At 37.6% G+C, this 22,575-nt stretch overlaps 1 protein-coding gene and 1 non-coding gene across 3 annotated transcripts in view; one reads left to right on the forward strand and one right to left on the reverse strand.

Annotated features, from left to right (window-relative positions):
* Positions 1-22,575, forward strand: part of PTPN4 (protein tyrosine phosphatase non-receptor type 4) — a 198,944-nt gene that overhangs the window by 21,512 nt on the left and 154,857 nt on the right. For both annotated transcript variants that reach the window (XM_057744775.1, XM_057744776.1), the window contains exon 2: positions 15,858-16,012. In XM_057744775.1, coding sequence (XP_057600758.1) covers positions 15,875-16,012 — 138 coding nt within the window. In that variant the 5' untranslated portion in view covers positions 15,858-15,874. The remainder of the gene's footprint in view (positions 1-15,857; positions 16,013-22,575) is intronic.
* Positions 15,393-15,465, reverse strand: TRNAG-CCC (transfer RNA glycine (anticodon CCC)). Its single transcript has one exon. It is a non-coding gene; the product is annotated as a tRNA-Gly (tRNA).

Here is a 22,575-nt window from a genome sequence, read left to right on the forward strand (position 1 = left end):
ATATAATATGTCATTTAAGACCACTGTTTCCTTATTGATTTTCTGTGTGGATGATTTGTCCATTGATGCCCCTACTGTTATTGTATTACTGTTGATTTCTCCCTTTATGTCTGTTAATATTTGCTTTATACATATAGGTGCTCCTATATCAGTGCATATATGTTGAAGAATGTTATAGTCTCTTGTATTGATCTCTATCATTGTATAATGCCCTTCTGCATCTTTTGTTATAAACTGTTTTAAAGTCAAGTTTCCCCAACTTTCTTTTCATTTCCATTCATATGGTATACCTTTTTCCATCCCCTCACTTTTGGTCTGTGTGTGTTGTTAGCTCTGAAGTGAGTCTTGTAAGCAGCATATAGACGGGTCATTTAAATCTAAACAGCCACCTCATGTCTTTTGATTGGCACTTTATTCCATTGACATTTAAAGTGATTATTGATAGCTAAGTACTTACTGACATTTTGTTACTTGTTTCCTGTTCGTCCTTGTAGTTACTCTCTGTTCTTCTTCTTTTACTTTCTTCTCTTATAATTTGATGATTTTATTTAATGGTATGCTTGTGTTCCTTTCATTCTGTTTTTCTGTATCTATTGTAGGTTTTTGTATGGTTACCATGGGGTTCATATATGTTCATTTATAACTATATCTACTTGTTTTAAACTGATAGGGACTTTCCTGGTGGCCCAGTGGTTGAGAATCTGCCTGCCAGAGCAGGAGACATGGGTTCAATTCCTGGTCTGGGAAGATACCACATGCTGCAGGGCAACTAGGCCAGTGCGCCACAACTACTGAGCCTGCACTCTAGAGCCTGCAAGCCACAACTACTGAGCCTACACAATGCAACTACTGAAGCCTGTACACTTAGAGCCTGTGCTCTGTAACAGGAGAAACCACTGCACTGAGAAGGCTGTGCACTGCAACAAATAGTGACCACCCCTCCACAACTAGAGAAAGCCCGTGCACAGTAACGAAGACCCAGTGCAGCCAAGAAACAAACAAACAAACAAACAAAAACAAACTGATAGTCATTTAAGTTCAAATGTGTTCTGGAAGATCTACAGTTTTTTACTCCCTTGCCACACATTTTGTGTTTTTGATGTCATATTTTACATCTTCGTGTTTATCCCTGAACGGTTCATTGTAGTTATGGTTAATTTTATAATTTTTGTCTTTTAATCTTCATACTAGCTTATTTAAGTGGTTGATCCGCAACCTTTATGTACATTTGGCTTTTCTAGTGGGGTTTATCCTTTCCTATACATTCTTCTTGTTGTACCCTTTTCTTTTCCACATAGAGAAGGCCCTTTATTACTTCTTTTAGGGTCAATTTAATATTGATGAATTCTTTTAGTTTTGCTTGTCTGAGAAGTTCTTTATCTCTTCTTCAATTCTGAATGATAATCTTGCTTGGTAAAGTATCATCATGCTACTCGCTTCTGGCCTGCACAATTTCTGCTGAAAAATCAGCTTATAACCTTATGGGGGTTCCATTGTATATGACTCTGTTTTTCTCTTGCCGTCTTTAGAATTCTCTTTTTATCTTTAACTGTTGCCATTTTAATTATTATATGTCTTGGTGAGGGTCTCTTTGGGTTTATCTTGTTTGGGACTGTGTTTCCTGTATCTGGATATCTGCTTTCTTCTTCAGGTTCAGGAGTTTTTCAACTATAATTTCATCAAATATTTTTCGACCCTTTTCTCTCTCTTTTCTCCTTTGGGACGCCTATAATGTGAATAGTATATGCTTGATGTTGTTTCAGAGGTCCCTTAAACTGTCCTCATTTAAAAAAAATTGTTTTTGTTTTTGCTGTTCTGATTGGGTGATTTCCATTATTCTGTCTTTCAGAACGCTTATGCTTTCTTCTGTATCACCTGTCTGCTGTTAATTCTTTCTAGTGTATTTTTCATTTCAGTTATTGTATTCTTCAGCTCTGACTGATTCTTCTTTATATTTTCTGCTTCCTTGTAAAAATTCTCACTGTGGTCATCTGTTCTTTTTCCAGTTTCAGGCAGCAATCTTACTATGAATGCTTTGAACTATTTATCTGGTAAATTACTTCTCTCAGCAGTTTGTTGTTGTTTTTTTTTTTTTTTCGGGTTTTTTTTTTTTTCTTGTTCTCTCATTTGAAACAAATTTCTCTGTCTTCTCATTTTGGTTAACTTTCTGTGAGTCTTTGAAATCAGGTGAAACACATTATTTATCCTGTCTTGAAGGAGTATACTGGTGTGGGTGTGTCCCTGCACAGTTTGCAGATGCCCAGTGGCTTTGGTAGGAGAGCTGGATCTGAAGTGAGCATGGGTCACATGTTCCCTCAGGGTGGACTCACAGCTGTCACCTTGGTAGGAGGTGATGCTAGAGATGGAGGTGCTGGAGCTAGCGCTGGTGTGAGCCAGAGCTTCTGTGCTCAGTGGTTGTCACTGCCCTGTTGGGCATGGGGTCGGGTCTCAACATGCTGGAGCAGAAGCCCTGAAGTTTGGGTTCAAGGTGATTCTGCTCCCTTTAAGTGTGCACTCTCTCCCCTCAGCAATGGCACCTTTGCCCCAGAGGGGAACAGCAGTGGTCCAGGAGGGGCTGGTAAAGGCCAGGGCATGTGCCAGGGTTGTCCCGGCATGTCAGTCAGAGCTCAAGCTCTCCATCCACCATCTCCATTAGTATCAGCAGTGGCTGCCCTCTCCCTATTCAGACGCAGTGTCTAGTCCAAGCCAGCTCTGTCCTCTGCCAGGTGTGCGCTATCCTTGGCACTGGCAGCCTTCACACTACTGCTAGAGGAGATAGAGGAGCCAGAGTGGGTGCTTGGTGTGGGTCGGGGCATGCCCTGGGGTGGTCTAGGGAAACTTGCCAGAGCCCTGGGCAGTTTCAGTCTTCTTCTTCCCTCTTGTTCCTGGAAATAAGTAAGAGTGTGTGTGTGTGTGTGCACGCGTGCGTGTGCATGCTCTTCATGAATAGAGTAAGTTTCTTGCAGCCCTCCTGTAAGTCCCACTGGTTTTCATACCAGCGAAGTGGATTTGTATTTGCAGTGTTGGACCTCAGGGTTGGAGTGCCCAATGTGTGGTTCAGATCACTCACTCCTCAGGGAGGCTCTCCGAGCCCATCATATCTCTCTCTTCTCTGTCCCCCCCTAGGGTTGTGGGTCCTAACCTGATTGCTTCTCCTCCCTTCCTGCCCAAGTCCATGTACATCTTTCTTTACAGCCTCATTGTAGAAGAGTCTTTTTCCTAGTCTCGTTTGCTTTTAGTGGGAATTGATCCACCTACAGGTGTATTTTTGAGGCATTTGTGGCAGGGAGGTACACTCAGCACTCAAGAGTCCTCCTACTCTGCCATCTCCTCACACATGTTGTTTTTTCATCTGTGTCTTCTTTAATTTCTTTGTCTCAGTGTTTTGTAGTTTTCGCTATACAAGTCCAGTCTTGCCTCCTTAGTCAAATTCATTTCTAAGTATTATTTTTTATTTTATTGTAAGTGGATTTATTTTTTTAACACGTTATTGACTGGGGGATTTTTGCAGAAACTGTCTTGGCTGGAGATTTATTATGTAAGTTAATATTGAAACGTGTATTTGAGTAAATATCAACAGCCTTTTTTGCACTTAATGTATTTATTTGAAACTTTGTACATGTTGTACATGAAACTACCTGAAACTTTGTATGTGTATTCTAGTATTGTGTTAGAGTGTGATAGGCAGTATAGCAGGCACCTCTGTGCAAGGGAACAGAACATCTATTACAAATATACTGTGTTTCACTGCACCTTCCCCTAGAAGAACAGACTCTACACTTTCTGGTGGCTTTTTTTTTTTTTTTTTTTTTTTGGTCCTGTCAGTATTATTTCCTTTAGAATATGTTCTTTTATTTTACCTGATAGTTGACAAGGTGGATCTTTGTAGGGGGCTCTTTTAGAAAGGCTGCAAGAGGGACCAGGCGTGGGACTACCACTGCATTCACCAGAATGGTGTTACCCATTCTTTAGCTACTGCTAACAAAAATTGCTTGTAAGTCATTTTATTCTGTGCATTAAGGCTATAGTAAATTTTATTTTATTTTTTTAATTTTATTTTTTAATTTATTGGCTGCATTGGGTCTTCATTGCTAGGTGTGGGCTTTCTGTAGTTGTGGAGAGCAGGGACTACTCTTCATTGAGTGTGAGAGCTTCTCACTGCTGTGGCTTCTTGTTGCAGAGCATGGGTTCTAGGTGTGCGGGCTTCAGTAGTTCTGGCATGTGGGCTCAGTAGTTGTGGCTCGAGGGCTGTAGAGCGTAGACTCAGTAATTGTGGTGCATGGGCTTAATATGTGGAATCTTCCCAGGCTAGGGCTCGAACCCGTGTCCCATGCATTGGCAGGTGGATTCTTAACCCCTGTGCCACCAGGGAAGCCCAAGGCTATAGTAAATTTTAGATGCATTGAATAAACCGCAATTACTCAAATAGAAACCAACTTTCTTACACCATTTTTGAGTTTTCTGGAGGGTATTGAAGTTTGCCAGACATTGATCAGATTGGCCAACTCCTTTCATATATATATTATACTCTAATATGCAAGTGGGCTTAGCTATCTAATAGCCAGTCCTCCTGTCTTCCTTTCCTGTAGATGCTCTGGAGGCGTTATGAATAGTTGTCACCATGAGAACTAGCCTCTCATCTTTCCATATAAGAAGAATCATTTCTCCTATAAGAATGTCATTTCTCCCCTCTGTAGATTTTTAGATTTCTCCTTTAATTGGTTTGGTAGACCATGATTCTCTCTTATAGTCCCACAAACTCTGTTTTTATTTTTCAATGATATTTCAGATGTGGACACACTGTTGTAATAATGTCTTGGTAAATATGGTGCCGTGAACCAAGATAAGGTCGTAGGACCAATAATATTGTTTCTTAAAGTTTCTTTCACCCATGTAAATCTCAAGGTTGCGTATATATCCAGTTTCACTTTCTCTACCCATCCTGACCAAAATTCTTATTTTATGTTTTCCAGGTTTTGAATCTGAGTTGTCCTCTCCACTTTATCATTGCCTCATCAAGTGATAGCTCTTTTTTGGGTATATAGATCAATTGAGATTTTGGTAGAAAATAATCCAAAAGAGGTGTAACTTCTGAAATTCTGTCTGCAGAAAGTAGAGTTTCCGAGTTATTGTTAAAGTGAAAAAATGTCACTATTTGTTCGAATCTTCTCATCATAATCTTTGGAAAGACAGATGTTTCAATAAGGAATCAGTCAACGAATATTTTTTCCAGTGTTATTTTCTTGTTTGTCTAATCAAAATTATTAATCCAAGCAACTTCTTCATGTCACTATTGGTTACATCAGTCCACTTTAAAGACTTTTACTTTTTATATGATTTTTCATTCTGTTGGTGATACAAGTTTGTTTGAGAAGCAGCCATCTCAAAAAAGTTGTTACCAAAAATTAATTCTGTTATTTTACTAACACTTTGCTGGTTATTACATTTGATAGTTATGTTGGACACACATGTGAAGTCTTCTAATTTTTGTGAAACGTTGCCTTCAATTCACTCTTCTGTAGAAGTAAAGGAGCATTCTCCCACAACGTGAATTCATTTTCACTTTCTGTATCAGAATCAATCATTAAGAATTTTTGTCTTATTTTTGGCCTGATATTCACATCTTCGGAATCAACTATATTCTGAAGAACTATCATCTTCTACTATATGTATCTCTCAGACAATCAGAGAAAGTATCTGCATGAAATTCACTGAAAAATTCTTCACTCAAAATTTCACCATGCATCATTTTTGAAAATTTTACAGTAGTAAACTTGTGTTTATAATATACACGAGGTTGGAACAAAAACGTAACGGAGCAAAACGTGAATGATAATGACAGTCATAAGTTGTATAATGAACTTTGATCAATTTTAAGCTCTAACAACTTCTCACGGTGATGTTAATGTGTCATTGTCTAAAAATGCATTGATGCACCTCTGGTTGACGAAATTTGGGTAACAAATGATGCATTACTGTGTCTCCTGTTAATAATGTGTTAAGTTCCTTTTTGGATCATTAATTGCTAGTGTAGGGAAATTCACCTGATTTTTTGAGTTTGTATCCTCCAACTTTGCTGAATTTGTTTCTTAGTTTCAACCAGACTGATTTTAGTACCGTTATTCTAGCTCTTTGTAGTTACTATTCTTGTAGTATATCTTCTTATGTTCTTTTACATTCAGTTTGCTTGTGTCTTTAAATCTGAAATGTGTTTTGTAGAGAGCAAATAAATAGAGCAGAGTTTAAGAAAGGATCTCTTCTGCCAATCTGTGTTCTGATTTGAGTTTTTAGTCAGTTTACATTTAATGTTATTGATAAAATAGTGCCATACTGCTAGTTTTCTTATGTCTTTTGTCCCTTTTTTCTCTATTCCTTTATCATAGCCTTCTTTTAACTAGATATGTTCTAGCCTGTCATTTTAATTCTGTTGTTTATTTTACTATATTATTTTGAATTTATTTCTTAGAACAGTTGTCCCTCAGTATCTGTAGGAGATTTGTTCCAAGACCCTCTGCAGATGCTGAAATCCACATTGTGGTGGCTTCTCTTGTTGCAGAGCATGGGCTCTAGGCTCGTGGGCTTCAGTAGTTGCAACACGTGGGCTCAGTAGTTGTGGCTCACAGGCTTAGTTGCTCCATGGCATGTGGAATCTTCCTGGAGCAGGGATCGAACCCACGTCCCCTGCATTGGCAGGTGGATTCTTAACCACTGTGCCACCTAGGAAGCCCCCATAGACTGTTCTTAGATCCTATTTGAAATATGGATTTCAGTATATTGGCATTGCGGATTAGCCCATCATTGATTCTCATGTGTAAAAAACCTTGAATGTTTGCTCTATGAAAAGTGTTAACATTTTGTATGTATGTGTTTGTATATTTTGTTTTTATTTTTATTTAATTAACTAATTAATCAATTAATTGGTTGCATTGGGTCTTTCTTGTGGAGCACAGGCTCTAGGTGTGTGGGCTTCAGTAGTTGTGGCACACGGGCTCAATAGTTGTGGCTCATGGGCTCTAGAGCACAGGCTCAATAATTGTGGTTGTGCAGTTGTCCTTTAAATCAGATAGTTATAAATACAAAATAAATCTATACTGTTGTATATATTTTCATGTCATCTTTAATATTTTTTTCTAGTACAGATCTGCTAGTGACAAATTCTTTTTGTTTATCTGGGAATAGATAAGTTCTCCTTTATTTTAAGGATTGTTCTGCTGGATATTAACTTCTTGTTGATACTCATTTTCCGTTAGTAATTTGGTTTTTAAAGATTAATTAATTTATTTTTGGCTGTGTTGGGTCTTTGTTGCTGTGCGTGGGCTTTCTCTAGTTGTGGCAAGCGGGGGCTACTCTTTGTTGCAGTGCACTTGCTTCTCGTTGTGGTGACTTCTCTTGTTGTGGAGCACAGGCTCTAGGCATGTTGGCTCCAGTAGTTGTGGCATGCGGGCTCAGTAATTGTGGCACACAGGGTTAGTTGCTCCGAGGCATGTGGACTCTTCCTGGATCAGGGATTGAATCCCTGTCCCCTGCATTGGCAGGTGGATTCTTAACCACTGCACCACCAGGGAAGTCCCTCTGTTAGTAATTTGAATGCATCATCCTCTGTCTTCTGACCTTCATGTTTCCTAATTAATTATTTTTATTAATATAATTGAGGATCACTTGTAGGTGATGAGTCACTCTTGCTGCTTTCAAGATTTTTTTTCCCTTTGTTTCTAACAGTTTGACTATGATGTGTCTAGATGTGGATCTGAGTTTATCTTTTTGGAAGTTATTTGGCTTCTTGAATGTGATTTTTTTTGAGAAGTCAAATTTGGGGACTTGTATGCTATTATTTCTCCAGATATCCTCTTTGCCCCCTTTTTTATTGACTCTCTGAGACTTCCATTATGAATATGTTGGTATGCTTGATGGTGTCTTTCAGGCCTCAGACTGTTCATTTTTACTTATTCTTTATTCTTTTTGTTCCTCAAACTGTATATTTTCAATTGAGTTATCTACAAGTTTGCTAACTCTTAATTGTTATTAGCTCAAATCTGTTGTTGAACCTTTCTATTATATTTTTAATTTCAACTGTTCTACTTTTTAACTACAGAATTCTGAATTGCTTGTTTAAAAAGTAATTTCTATGTTTTTATTTGTATTTTCTATTTGGTGTGATATTGTTCTCAGCTTTCTTTTAGTTCTGTAGTATGGTTTATTTTATTCAACATATTTATAATACTTGATCTTTGTGGACTAAAGTTCAATGTGTTAGCTTTCTCTGGGACAGTTTCTATTGAACTCCTCTTTTTCCCCCTCTTTCTCTCCTGTATGTGGGTCATACTATCCTGCTTTTTTCTTTGTTTTGTATTTACATTTTTGGAATTTTGCATGTTGAATTCTCTACTTTTAAAATAATATTTTATCAACTCTAGATATCAGATTCCTTCCTCCCTGGCCTTTTATTGTTGCTCTTTTTGTTTTTGTTACTGTTTATTTAATGTTACTTTGATTATTTAGTCTGTTTAGGGGCCTTCCTGAACTAATTTTATAAAATATGTATGTCACTGTTTCACTGCACTGTTTTTGGTCAGTTAACTTAATGGTCAGCTAATGAATGGACAGAGATTTTCTTACATACTTTAAACCACTGAGTTTTCCAACCTTTGCTGATGTGGCTTTCAAGCCTTTACAGCTCTGCTTTAGCCTTCATTTCCTGTTTTTGCAGAGCCTCAAGGTTACTGGAAAATGAGAGATGAGGGCTTTCTCAGCTCTTTTCTGAGCATGTGCATAGTTTTCACATGCTGGTGGCTTTCTGGATTCTCCGGCGTCTGTTGGAGCATTTCTGTTTTTTTGTTGTTGTTGTTCTAACTATATTTTCTTTTCTTTAAAAAAAAAATCTTTATTGGCGTATAATTGCTTTACAGTATTGTGTTAGGTTCTGCTGTACAAGAAAGTGAATCAGCTGTATGTATACATATATCCCTATATCCCCTCCCTCTTGAGTCTCCCTGCCAACCTCCCTATCCCACCCCTTTAGGTCTTCACAAAGCATCAAGCTGAACTCCCTGTGCTCTGTAGTAGCTTCCCACTAGTCATCTAGTTTACATTTGGTAGTGTGTATATATTGATGCTACTCTCTCACTACATCCCAGCTTCCCCTCCCCCTGGTGTCCTCAAGTCTGTTCTCTATGTCTGCATCTCTATTCCTGCCCTGCCACTAGCTTCATCAGTACCATTTGTCTAGATTCCATGTGTATGTGTTAGCATACAGTATTTGTTTTTCTCTTTCTGATTTACTTCACTCTGTATGACAGACTCTAGGTGCATCCATCTCTCTACAAATAGCCCGATTTCATTCCTTTTTATGGCTGACTAATATCCTGTTGTATATATGTACCACATCTTCCATATCCATTCACCTGTTGATGGACATTTAGGTTGCTTCCATGTCCTAGCTATTGTAAATAATGCTGCAGTGAACATTGTGGTACATGTATCTTTTTGAATTATGGCTTTTTCTGGGGTGTTTTTTGTTTGTTTTTGTGTTTTGGCACTTTTGTATTCAGAAAACTATAAAACACTGATGAAAGAAATCAAAGATAACAAACAGATGGAGAAATACACCATGTTCTTGGATTGGAAGAATCAATGTTGTGAAAATGATTATACTACCCAAAGTAACCTACAGATTCAATGCAATCCTTGTCAAATTACCAGTGGCCTTCTTCACAGAATTACAGCAAAAAATTTTACAATTTGTATGGAAACACAAAAGATCCCAAATAGCCAAAGCAATCTTGAGAAAGAAAAACGGAGCTGGAGGAATCAGGCTCCCCAATTTCAGACTATACTGCAAAGCTACAGTAATCAAGACAGTATGGTATTGGCACAAAAACAGAAATATAGATCAGTGGTATAGACTAGAAAGCCCAGAGATAAACTCACACACGTATGGTCACCTAATTTATGACAAAGGAGGCAAGAACATACGATGGAGAAAAGAGAGCTTCTTCAATAAGTGGTGCTGGGAAAACTGGACAGCTACATGTAAAAGGATGAAACTAGAACACTACCTCACATCATACACAAAATAAACTCAAAATGGATAAAAGACCTAAATGTAAGACCGGACACTATAAAACTCTTAGAGGAAAACATAGGCGGAACACTCTGACGTAAACCATAGCAAGATCCTTTTTGACCCACCTCCCAGAATAATGGAAATAAAACCAAAAATAAACAAATGGGACTCAATGAAACTTAAAAGCTTTTGCACAGCAAAGGAAACCATAAACAAGACAGGAAGACAACCCTCAGAATGGGAGAAAATATTTGTAAATGAAGCAACTGACAAGGGCCTAATCTCTAAAATACACAAGCAGCTCATGCAGCTCAATATCAGAAAAAAACAAACAACCCCATCCAAGAATGGGTGGAAGACCTAAATAGACATTTCTCCAAGGAAGACATACAGATGGCCAGCAAAAACATGTTGGAGCTTTTCAAAGCCCTTTGTGAACATCCCACTCATCCAGTTTTTGGACAATTTTTGTTGAATGACTGGATAAATATATGAATGAATATACTGGTAATCTACTTTGAAATTATTCCTAATTTTTTTAATGGAAATGATATTTTTCACATACATGAGGGCAAAACTCAGTTTTTTCTCCAAAGTTTTTTTTTTCCCCAATAATTTTTTTTTTTTTTAATTTAAAGATGACTTAAATGCTGGAGAGGGTGTGAAGAAAAGGGGACCCTTTTACACTATTGGTGAGAATGTAAATTGGTGTAGCTACTATGCAAAACAGTATGGAGGTCCCTTAAAAAACTAAAAATAGAACTACCATATGATCCAGCAGTCCTACTTCTGGGTATATATCCAGAAGAAACTCTAATTTGAAAAGATATATGCACCCCAGTGTTCATTGGAGCACTATTTACATGAAAGCAACCTAAGTGTCCATTGACAAATGAATGGATAAAGAAGTGGTATATATATACAATGGAATATATATATTCAGCCATGAAAAGAATGAAATATTGCCATTTATAGCAACGTGATGGACCTAGAGATGATCATACTAAGTGAAGTAAATCAGAGAAACCCAAATAATATATGATATCATTTATATGTGGAATCTAAAAAAATAATACAAATTGACTTGTTTACAAAACAGAAACAGACTCACAGACATAGAAAACAAACTTATGGGGACTTCCTAGGTGGTACAGTGGTTAAGAATCTGCCTGCCAATGCAGGGTTCAGGGGTTCAGTCCCTGGTCCGGGAAGATCCAACATGCCACGGAGCAACTAAGCCCGTGCACCACAACTGCTGAGCCTGCTCTCTAGAGCCCGCAAGCCACAACTGCTGAGCCTGCATGCCACAACTACTGAAGCCCATGTGTCTAGAGCCCATGATCCACAACAAGAGAAGCCACCACAATGAGAAGCCACCACAATGAGAAGCCCATGCACCACAATGAAGAGTAGTCCCCACTCCCACTTGCCACAACTTGAGAAAGCCCACGCACAGCAACAAAGACCCAACTCAGCCAATAAATAAATTTATTTTTAAAAAAAAGAAAAAAGAAAACAAATGTAATGGTTACCAAAGGGGAAAGTGGGGGAGGAACAAATTAGAAGTTTGGGATTAGCAGATACAAACTACTATATATAAAATAAACAACAAGGATTTACTATAAAGCATGGGGAACTATATTCAGTATCTTGTAATAACCTAAAGTGGAAAAGAATCTGAAGCTGTATATCTGAAACTAACACATTATTATAAATCAACTGTAGTTAAATAAAATATTTAAAAAATTAAAGGTTACTATTTCATAAATTTATTTTTTCCTCAGTGGTTAGAGGTTAACATCAACCAAATAAGCAAATAAAATTATTTAAAGCTCTCAGCTGGGTCTAAATGAAAAAGGTTTTATTGTAAATAATAGGATGCCAACATCTTATGACGGTCCATATTTGAAAGTATTAAATAATTAGAACAGATAGTGCATTTCTGTAATTGGGCTTAGCAGTACAAATTTCTTTATTCTTTTAAAGTTAATTTACAGCTTAAAGCAACACACATTTATTTTCTCCCAGTTTCTGTGGGTTAGGAGTATGAGTACAGCTTGGTGGGGTCTCACAAAGTTGCAGTCTAGGTGTTGAGGAAGTTGAGGTCTTCAATTCCTTGTTGACTGTCAGCCCACAGAGGCCCCTGCATTTCCTTGCCACTTGGCCCTGTCACAGGCCCTCTTGCTGCATGATAGATAATGTCTTTAAAGCCAGCAGCAGAATTTCTTTCACTTCAGAAAGGGCCCAGTCTTTGTTTTAAGGGCTTTCACTTGGTTAAGTCTGAGTTCTGATGTTTATTATTTTCTTTCTCTCTAAAGAACTTCTTTCAACATATAGTGCAAGGAAGGTCCACTGGCAACAAATTCCATCTATTTTAAAAATTTTTATCTGAGAAAGTATTTCTCTTTCTCCTTTAAAAAAAAAAACGTTTGTTTGTTTGTTTGTTTGTTTGGCTGTGCCAGGTCTTAGTTGCAGATAATTTTTCAGGGTACAGAATTATAGGTAGGTTTTTTTTTTCCTCAGCATTTTAAGTATTTCACCCCACTGTCTTTTTGCTTGCTTGGTTAAGAGATCAGATATAATTCTTATATTTGCTCCTTTGTACCTAAGGTTTTGTTTTGTTTTGTTTTGTTTTTACTGTGTCTTTGTCTTTGATTTTCTGTAGTTTTAAAATGATATATCTAGGTATAGGGGTTTTTTGGTCTTGGGTTTGGTTTTTGTGGGGTGGTTTTTTGTTTGTTTTTGTGTTTTGGCATTTTTCCTTCTTGGTGTTCTCCGAGCTGCTTGGATCTGTTGTTGGGTGATCTGACATTAATTTGGGGAAATTCTCAGTCATAGTTTGAATTTTTTTTTTTTTTCCTCTGTTCTTCTGTTATTCCTATTACATGTATCTTACATCATTTGTATTTGTCCTACAGTCCTTGGATATTCTGTTTTGCTTTTTTCAGTCTTTGTTTTTTTGCTTTTCGGTTTTGGGGATTTTACTGATTTTATGTCCTCTGGCTCGTAGCATCTGTCTACTAATAAGCCCATGAAAGGCATTTTTCATATCTGTTGCAGTGTTTTTTACCTGTAATGTTTCTTTTCGGTTCTTTCTTAGGATCTTCATCTCTGTTCTTGCACTGCCCCTCTGCTCTTGCATTTGGCCTGCTTTATCCATTATAGCCTTTAGCATATTCATCATAGTTGTTTTAAATTCCCTGTATGATCCTTCCGGCGCCCTTTCTGTCTGGTTCTGATGCTTGCTCTGTTTCTTCACATTGTGTTTTTTTTCCCTTTTGGTATACATGATCCATTTTTTCTTGATAGGTAGACATTATATACTGGTGAGAGAAACTGTAGTAAATTAGAGCTTTAGTAATGTGGGGGAAAGGAAACATTCTGTAGTCCTATGGTTAGGTTTTAGTATTTTAGTGAGCCTAGGCCTCTGGACTATGAACTTCACAAGTATTTCTCAGTGTTTTCTCCTCCTCTTAGGATGGGACAGGATGGCTAGTGTGGGCTGGACTTGGCTATTTACCTTCCTCCACTGGAAGGCTAGAGTCGGCTGGAATTGAGTATTTTCCTTGCCCCAGGTCAGCTAGGCTTTGGTTAACTAGTTTCTCCTAAGAGCAGCCCCCTTTAAGAAGAACAGAGAGTGCTCTGGTGTACAGTTGACCCTTGAACAGCCTGGGGGTTTGGGGGCTGACCCACACAGAGTTAAAAATCTATGTACAGTTGTCCCTTGGGATCCATGGGGAATTGGTTCCAAGGCCCACTGCAGATAGCAAAATCCACTGATGCTCAGTCTCATAATTGGTCCTCTGTATCCACGGATTCAACCGGTTGTGAATCGTGCAGTACTGTATTTATTGAAAAAAAATCCATGTGTAAGTGGACCCGTGCAATTCAAACACATGTCGTTCAAGGGTCAACTATATTTTATAATAGACTTATGTCCTGCCTGCCATCATCTCGCCCCTTGTGGGAATCCAGGGTATTTTTCTCGGATATTTATTGTGGGAATCTGATGGAGCTGCTGGAGGTAAATCTCACAATATTGTGTGAGTCCAGCTATGACTGGCTCCCCTGGAGTTTTTAACTCTTGGAATTGTCTCCATTGAGCCTCCAGCAAGTCATCACTTGGATTCAGGGGTTCCTACTCGTGTACTGGTTCCTGTGGCAGTTTCTACTTCGAGTCTCTACTCATAAGCTGTGACTCTCTGTTTTCACCTGATTCTCCAGTCTTTGGGACAACAGTTTGCCCTGTGTCCTCTCTTATGGATCCAAGAAGGTTGTTGATTTTCCAGTCTGTTCTGCTTTTTTTACTTGTTGAGATGGAGTGGGGACTTCTGAGCTCTTTACATGTGGTACTGAAAACTGCCAGTCATTGTCTTAATTGGTGAATTTTACTTGGCTGACCCCTCTGTGTTTTCCTCTTTACAGTTTTTATACGTATGCAGCATTGACATTTACTTTTAGGTTGAATCCTTTTGATATGAACAGTAAGATGTGAACTGGAGTTATTGAATACCGTTGATTTGAATTGCTCTTTTTTTTGTTATTGATTTTTATTTATTAAATTTCTTAGCACTTATTGCTTACTCATATTTAGAAATTCTATATATTTGTGTTTGTAGTGTACTTTGTTTCCTTTATTCAGTTGTCTTTTTGAGGGAAGTTTTATGGATTTTAAACTTCAAATTTTTGAATGTCTGAAAATGTCTTTAGCTTTATTCTTTCACGTGAATGCTAATTTGGGGGGAATAGAATTCTGTGTTTCAAATAATTTTATTTTAGAACTTTGAAGCTACATCTTCATTGTCTTTTAACATTAGTTGCTAAAAATGATGTGATACCTGTTTTTTTTTTTAATAGGCAGTCTTTGTTCCCTCTTAGATTAAAAAATTGAGAAGCAAAGATCTGTAGTCTTAAGTTTTCTATTTTGTTTTGTTTTTCTAAGAATAATAAGAATAGTTCTACTATAATTCATTTGAATTTGAGGATAGTTAAAATGAAGGGTATTGTTATATTAAAAAAAACATCCCAACTAATAAACTCCCATGTTTCCCCCAAATGTTAAGCTTGAATAAAAGGAAAGGCCGTTCAGAGTTAAATAACATTCCCTCCTGTTGCTATCCTACAGTGGCTTTTTTTTTTTAAATGATGAACACTTTATTTATTTATTTACTTATTTATTTAGGCTGTGCCAGGTTTTAGTTGCTGTGTGCGAGATCTTCATTGCAGCATGTGGGCTCTTAGTTACAGCATAAGGACTCTTAGTTGCAGCATGCGGACTCTTAGTTGTAGCATGCGGACTCTTAGATGAGGCATACATTGTGGGTTCTAGTTCCCCGACCAGGGATCGAACCTGGGCCCCCTGCATTGGGAGTGCAGAGTCTTACCCACTGGACCACCAGGGACGTCCCCTACAGTGTCTTTCTAATGCTTGCATCAGTGAGTAATGCCCAGCTTCCTGAGGTAGCATATTCCCCTTCCTCCTTTTTGGCTGCTCCTAAATTTATATATTTTGAATTGGAATATGGCTTCCTCAGTAACTTGTGTATTATCTTCTTAATGGACAGTTCAAAATAAAGCTCCTCTTCCAGGCAATTGTAATTTTATTTTAGACAATGAACTGTGTATGATATCTTCTTTTACACCTACAATTCCTATCTAGGTGTTTCAAAATTTGTAACTGCTTTTTACCTAAGTGTTAGTTGAAAAATATGTAATAACTTTGCATCTTTTTATATAAATAACTTGTATCTTCAACTGTCCTTTTATTTAGTTAATTTTTATTTTTTCAACTTAGACCTTGTGTGGACAGTAATGACCTCACGTTTCCGATTGCCTGCTGGCAGAACCTACAATGTCCGAGCATCAGAGTTGGCCCGAGATAGACAGCACACAGAGGTGGTTTGCAACGTCCTTCTTCTGGATAATACTGTACAAGCTTTCAGAGTTAATGTAAGTGTTTTATGTCTTTTTAAGTTTTAATAATCTGGTTATACATCTGAATTTGGATTAAATTTTAAAACTAAAATTGTTTAATTGTAGTACAGTTTGAAAAGTCTTATTCAATGAGGAAAGTCTTGTTAGTTTGGTTTTGTAACTGTCAAATACGCATTCCAATTCAAGGTCTTTTAAGAGGTTGACAAACCAGCAGTGCATTATTAGTGCAGGAGATCGATAGTATGTGGGTGGTTTTTATAAATGTGCTTGCGGGTGCAGGAAAGGAATTTTGTTTTCATAAATAATTTATACATTCCCATTATGATCTTATTAATACTACCGTCTATTAAGAAAATTTTTGCTAAACAAAGATATATAGCAGCCCTGATCTTATCTGAGCCTTATCAGAAATATTTATTCAACAAATGTTTGTCCATCCTGTGTCCAGCTTTATTTGCTCAGCATCATTTGTGAGTTTCACCTGTGTGATGTGTTAGCAGTGGTTGGTTCACTTTCTTTGCTGTGTAGTACTCTCTTGTATGACTACACCACAGTTTACTTACCCATTTATTTATCATGATTTATGTGTCCAGTTTACTGTGTATATTTGGATTGTTTACACTTTAGACTCTTATCAGCAATGTTGCTGTGAACATTCTTAAACATGGCTTGATGTATGCAAGGGCATTCCTCTTTTTTATTTAAACGATTTCAAACCTACAGAAAGGTGAAAGAATACTACCATGAATACCCACCTACCCTTTTCCTAGATTGACCTGTTGTTAACATTTTCCTCATTTCCTTTATCTTTCTTTTTCTCTGTGTGGGTGTTTTCTAAGCCTTCTGAAAGTAGGTGGTACACATCACCTGGGTTTCAACAGCCTAAGAATCTCATCAGTTACAGCTATACCGTTATCACACCCCAAAATTTAACATTATGAAAATAATAATAGCTAATATATAGTCCATATTGAAACTGGAATTCCTCATTCCTCATTTCCACCTCTCCAGGATAACACCTTCCTTCTGTGTTACCCAGGTATTTCTAGACTTTGAAATCTTTAAGTAATATAAAATATTAATCTTCTGAAATCCTGCCTTTTGTGACAGCATGGGTGGACCTTGGCATCATGCTAAGTGAAAAAAGTCAGACAGAGAAAGACACATACAGCATGATTTCACTCATATGTGGAATCTAAAAAATCTGACCTCAGAATGGTGGTTGGCAGGGCCAGGGGATGGGGGAAGTGAGAGATGCTGGTCAAAGGGGACAAAGCTTCAGTTACAAGATGATGCTATTCTGGGGAGGTAACGTACAGCGTGGTTACGAATGGCGACAGTGCTGTGTTCTGTACTTGAAAGTTGCTGAGCGAACAAATCTTAAATGTTCTCACTACACATCATGTTTATGTTGTGTTTCCCATCTAGCATAATTTTCCTGTTGGGCACTTTAGTTGATAATAGTATATTTTAGTTTGGAAATCAATGCGCTATCTACTCTTTTAGGAAGACATATTTAGCATATTTATTTTATTTTTATATTTACGAGGGTGAGTCAAAAATTCTCCGCAATGTAGTTGTATTAAAGCTTCTGTAAATTCTACAGCCAAAGTGCGGATAATTTTTGACTCACCCTCGTAGATCTTTTTAATATGTATTATACTGATATATTTAAATATCAGTTCTACTAGAGTTGAGTATATTACTACCATTATTTCAGGATGTCAAAAACTTAAGAGGAACAATATGAGAAATTGACTGTTGGATATGTAGTACATTTATCCCTCTGGGAGTCAGGACTGGAATCATTCAGAGTGTCCATGTTGCTTTGCACTTTTGTTATAGATGCTGCATATTTTAATGTATTTGATTGGTTCCCTAGTTATGCAGCTTACAGCCTGTGCAGTTCATGATAGCTTGCAAACTAGCGGGGGAGCTTGAACTTCTGCTGGTTATGCTCTCATGTCCATTAAGTACCTTTATTTATTTTTTTTTTTTTAATTTTTTTTTTTGGGGGGGGATACACCAGGTTCAATCATCTGTTTTTATACACATATCCCCGTATTCCCTCCCTTCCTTGACTCCCCCCCCCACCCCGAGTCCCTAAGTACCTTTAAATCTCAGAAATTCCCATGTGGGCACCTGCTAGGCTCACCAGCATCTCTGTTCACTGGGAAGGGGAACCACGGCGCCAAGGAATGATTTGTACCGTCTTAGCTGTTGTAGTCATTGCTTTCCCTAAAAGATTTCTATACCACAGATCAAATACTCATTGTTGCCAAAGCCTGCTTTTTTTCCATCTGGTATTCATCTCCTCAAAGTTTTCCCTTTATATTTTCCTGAGAGAAAATGTTACACTAAAGGAGTTGATACAACGTCATTAGTTCTTTCTCTTTCTCTGTTGTGGATATAGGAGTGAGATAAGCCGGTAAGTGTTGCTTCAGCTTCAAGTTCTGCTTTCACAGCCATTCACTTTCCAGTGGCCAGGCTGTGGGGGTGTCTCCCGCAGGCCCTGAATTCATCATCAGTTCACCGGAAGCACGTCTCCATTAACACTTTAAAACCTATTGTACCTGGGACTTCTGTGGTGGCGTGCAGTGGTTAAGAATTCGCCTGCCAATGCAGGGGACACAGCTTCCATCCCTGGTCTGGGAAGATCCCACATGCCGCGGAGCAACTAAGCCCGTGCGCCACAGCTAAGTCCCTACGCTCTAGAGCCCATGTGCCACAACTACTGAAGCCTGTGTGCCTAGAGCCCGTGCTCCGCAACAAGAGAAGCACTGCAATGAGAAGCCTGTGCACTGCAGCGAAGAGTAGCCCCCGCTCGCCACAATTAGAGAAAGCCCGCGAGGACCCAATGCAGCCAATAAGTTAAAAAATAAATAAATAAATATATTTTAAAAATGTATAGTATCTGTACTACAAGGAGTGATGTATGTAGTACAGATACTATACCAGCCTATGAGGATTTGTTGCCCAGTTCTTGTTTTTATTTTTACTGTATAGCAGTAGCCTCTGTGACAAGGAAGGGTTCTGTAGAACCAACCTGTTCCAGTTATTAGGACTGCTTAAGACATTACCCCAAAACTTAGTGCCATATTTATTACTCTCAGGGATGCTGTGAGTCAAGGATCCTATAAGGATGACTTATACCTGCTGCGTGTGTTGGGCCTCAGCTGGAAGACTCAAAGCGGGAGGCTAAAATCATTTGAAGGCTTAATCACTCGTATGACTGCTACCTGAGACCTTAGCTGGGGCTTGAACACCGTGTATGACCTCTCTGTGTGCCCTGAGTGTCTTCACAGCACAGTGACTACCTTCTAAAAGTGCGCATCCTCAGAGAGAGCACCAGGCTGTACCCATGTTGCCTTTTCTCATCTGGTCTTGAAAGTCCCATAATGTCACCTCCACTATATTCTATTTGTCGAGGCTCTCGTGAAGTCATACTCGGGATCAAGGAAAGGGAAATAGACTGTCTCTTGATGGAAAGTGGCAAGGTTCTAAAAGATCACATGGGAACAGAAATATTGCTTTAGACTCTTTCGGGAACGTATAGACTGCTAATGTGTCCCCCTGCTGGAGGCTTCCATCTTACCACAGCCTCTTCACATAACTACACCTGTGTTCTGGCTTCGTATATACTTAGGAATGTCCTCCCAGAGCTGTCTCCTTTGCTTCTTGAAGGATGACTGACATATTAGAGGTCACAGATAAGGGGAGATTTAATTTTTACTGTCTGCTTTTTGTATCATTTAAATTGCTCTGGGCTTCTGGGTTTTATATAATTATTTTATATGTGAATGTATATGTATAAAATTGACATTATAGTTATATTTGGAAAAACCTAAATAATATTCAAAATGTATGATCATGTATTCAATACACGTGATTCAATGCACAGTTCTGAGGCACTTCATAGGTAGCAGTATTTAAAAACAAAACTAAACTTATGCTGTGAGGATTTTTGTGTTTATTTTCATTTTTGTCCACATTGCATTTTCCCTCAATTACCTTTTTGTTCTCTTTGATATGTGTCTCGTATGTACTCAATAAAGAATAACTGATAATTTTTTTTATTGAAGTATGATTGATTTATAATATGGTGCTGTTTCTGGTGTACAGCATAGTGATTCCTTTTTTTTTTGGTAGATTATATTCCATTATAGGTCGTTACAAGTTATTAGGTATAATTCTCTATTCTATACAGTAAATCCTTGTTGCTTATCTATTCTATGTATAGTAGTTTGTATCTGTTATTCCTACACCCCTAATTTGTTCCCCCCCTTTGGTAACCATATGTTTGTTTTCTGTGTCTGTGAGTCTGTTTCTGTTTTGCATATGCATTCATTTGTATTATTTTTTAGATTCCATAGATGAGTAATACCATATAACATTTGTCTTTCTCTTTGACTTGTTTCACCTAGTATGATAATCCCTAGGTCCATCCATGTTGCTGCAAATGGCATTTTCATTCTTTTTTTATGGCTGAGTAGTATTCCATTGTATATATGTACCACATCTTTTTTATCCATTCATCTGTTTTTGGGCACTTGGGTGGCTTCTTCATCTTGGGTATTGTAAATAGTGCTGCTATGAATGTTGGGGTGCATGTATCTTTTCAAATTAGTGTTTTCACTTTTTCCAGATTTAACCCAGGAGTGGAATTGTTGGATCATATGGTAATTCTATTTTTAGTTTTTTAAGGGACCTCCATACTGTTTTCCATAGTGACCGCACCAGTTTACATTCCCACCATCAGTGTATGAGGGTTTCCTTTTCTCCACATCCCCTCCAACATTTGTTATTTTTAGACTTTTTGATGATGGCCATTCTGACAGTTGTGGTGATACCTCGTTGTGGTTTTGATTTGCGTTTCTCTAATAATTAGCAGTATTGAGCATCTTTTCATGTGCCTGCTAGTCACCTGTATGTCTTCTTGGGAAAAATGTCTATTCAAGTCTTATGCCCATTTTTTGATTAGATTGTGTTTTGTGATATTGAGTTGTAAGAGCTGTTTGTATATTTTGGATATTAACCCCTTTTCAGTCATATCATTTGCAAATATTTTTTCCCACTCTATAAGTTGTCTTTTTGTTTTGTCGATAGTTTCCTTTGCTGTGCAAAAGCTTTTAAGTGTAGTTACATCCTATTTGTTTGTTTTTGCTTTTATTTCTTTTGCCTTGGGAGACTGAGTAAGAAAATACTGCTACAGTTTACATCAAAGTATATTTCACCTATGTTCTCTTCTGGGAATTTTATGGTGTCATGTCTGACATTTAGGTCTTTAAACTGCCTTGAGTTTATTTTTGTATGTGGTATGAGGAAATGTTCTAAATTTATTATTTTATGTGTAGCTGTCCAGCTTTCTCAGCACCACTGGGACAGCACCAGACAGTTGAAGAGACTGTCTTTTCTCCATTGTTTGTTCTTGCCTGCTTTGCTGTAGATTAATTGACCCTAGGTGTATTGGCTTGTTTCTGAATTCTCTAACTGATAATTTTTAAAAATGATACCAATACTTCAGTTGTTAGTGAAAGAGGCAATAAATCATAGATTTCCCCTCTGAAATAAAGTGAAATTCAATTAATAATATTCTAGTTATGTTATAGCTTGGGTTGATGTTTTGTTGGCTGAACCTTACCTTGTTTTCATCTGTTAAATTATTTGTTAATTGGACCTATAGTACAAACAGGATTATAGAGGTGGGGTTACCAGGAGGATGCTGATTGAAATGGCAAGCAAAAGGAGTAAAAGATGATGGATTTACCTAAATGAAACTTACTTGGAGTCATTTTACAGTCATATATGTAAAGGAGGATAGAATTTGGGGAATTTTTTTCCTGGTTATTTTTCCACTGTCTTTATTTTTCATATGAGAATATAAGTTTAGAGTCATTAGGTTACTTGCTAAGTATCGGTAGCAGAGCCAGTAATGTGTCTGTGAAAAGTTCTATTTGGACCTCTTGTTTTAAACACTTTACTATTTTATTAAGTATTGTTTATTAAGTATTAATTCTAGCCCTACTTACATTTGATTTCTTAATTCCTTTAAAAATACGGTCATTTACACATCATTCAGATTCTCTGAGAAATGTTTTGTTTTTACATTTATTGGTTTATTCATGTACACAATTTAAAATAATTGTTTTATAAACTGTTACAACAAAAACTTAACAGACCCCTACCCTGTTGCTCCTTAGAAGTAACCGTATTCTACATAGTTAGTTTTTCTCTCATATTTATTACCATGGTTCTAAGTTAGATATTTATTACCATGGTTCTAAGAAACATGCTTATAGTATTTCTGGTTTTGTCTGTTTTGTTTTTGTTGTTCGTATTATGTATTGACTTCGGAGGATGAAACTTTAGATCTTACCCCTCCATACACAACATACTTCCTCTCTGTCATCCTTTCAATAAACAAAGTAGTTATATAGTAATATTTGGTTAGTTCAGAATTTCTTTTCCCTGGAGGGAAATCCTTCAGCCATCTGCCTGGAGCTTGTAGAGCCCTAACTGGGTCTTCTTAGAGCTGAAGGGGAGAAGGGGGCTGGAGAGGTCTCAGCTCTTCCACAGGT

This window comes from Hippopotamus amphibius, chromosome 8, assembly GCF_030028045.1.
Source record: "Hippopotamus amphibius kiboko isolate mHipAmp2 chromosome 8, mHipAmp2.hap2, whole genome shotgun sequence".
Taxonomy (NCBI): Eukaryota; Metazoa; Chordata; class Mammalia; order Artiodactyla; family Hippopotamidae; genus Hippopotamus; species Hippopotamus amphibius.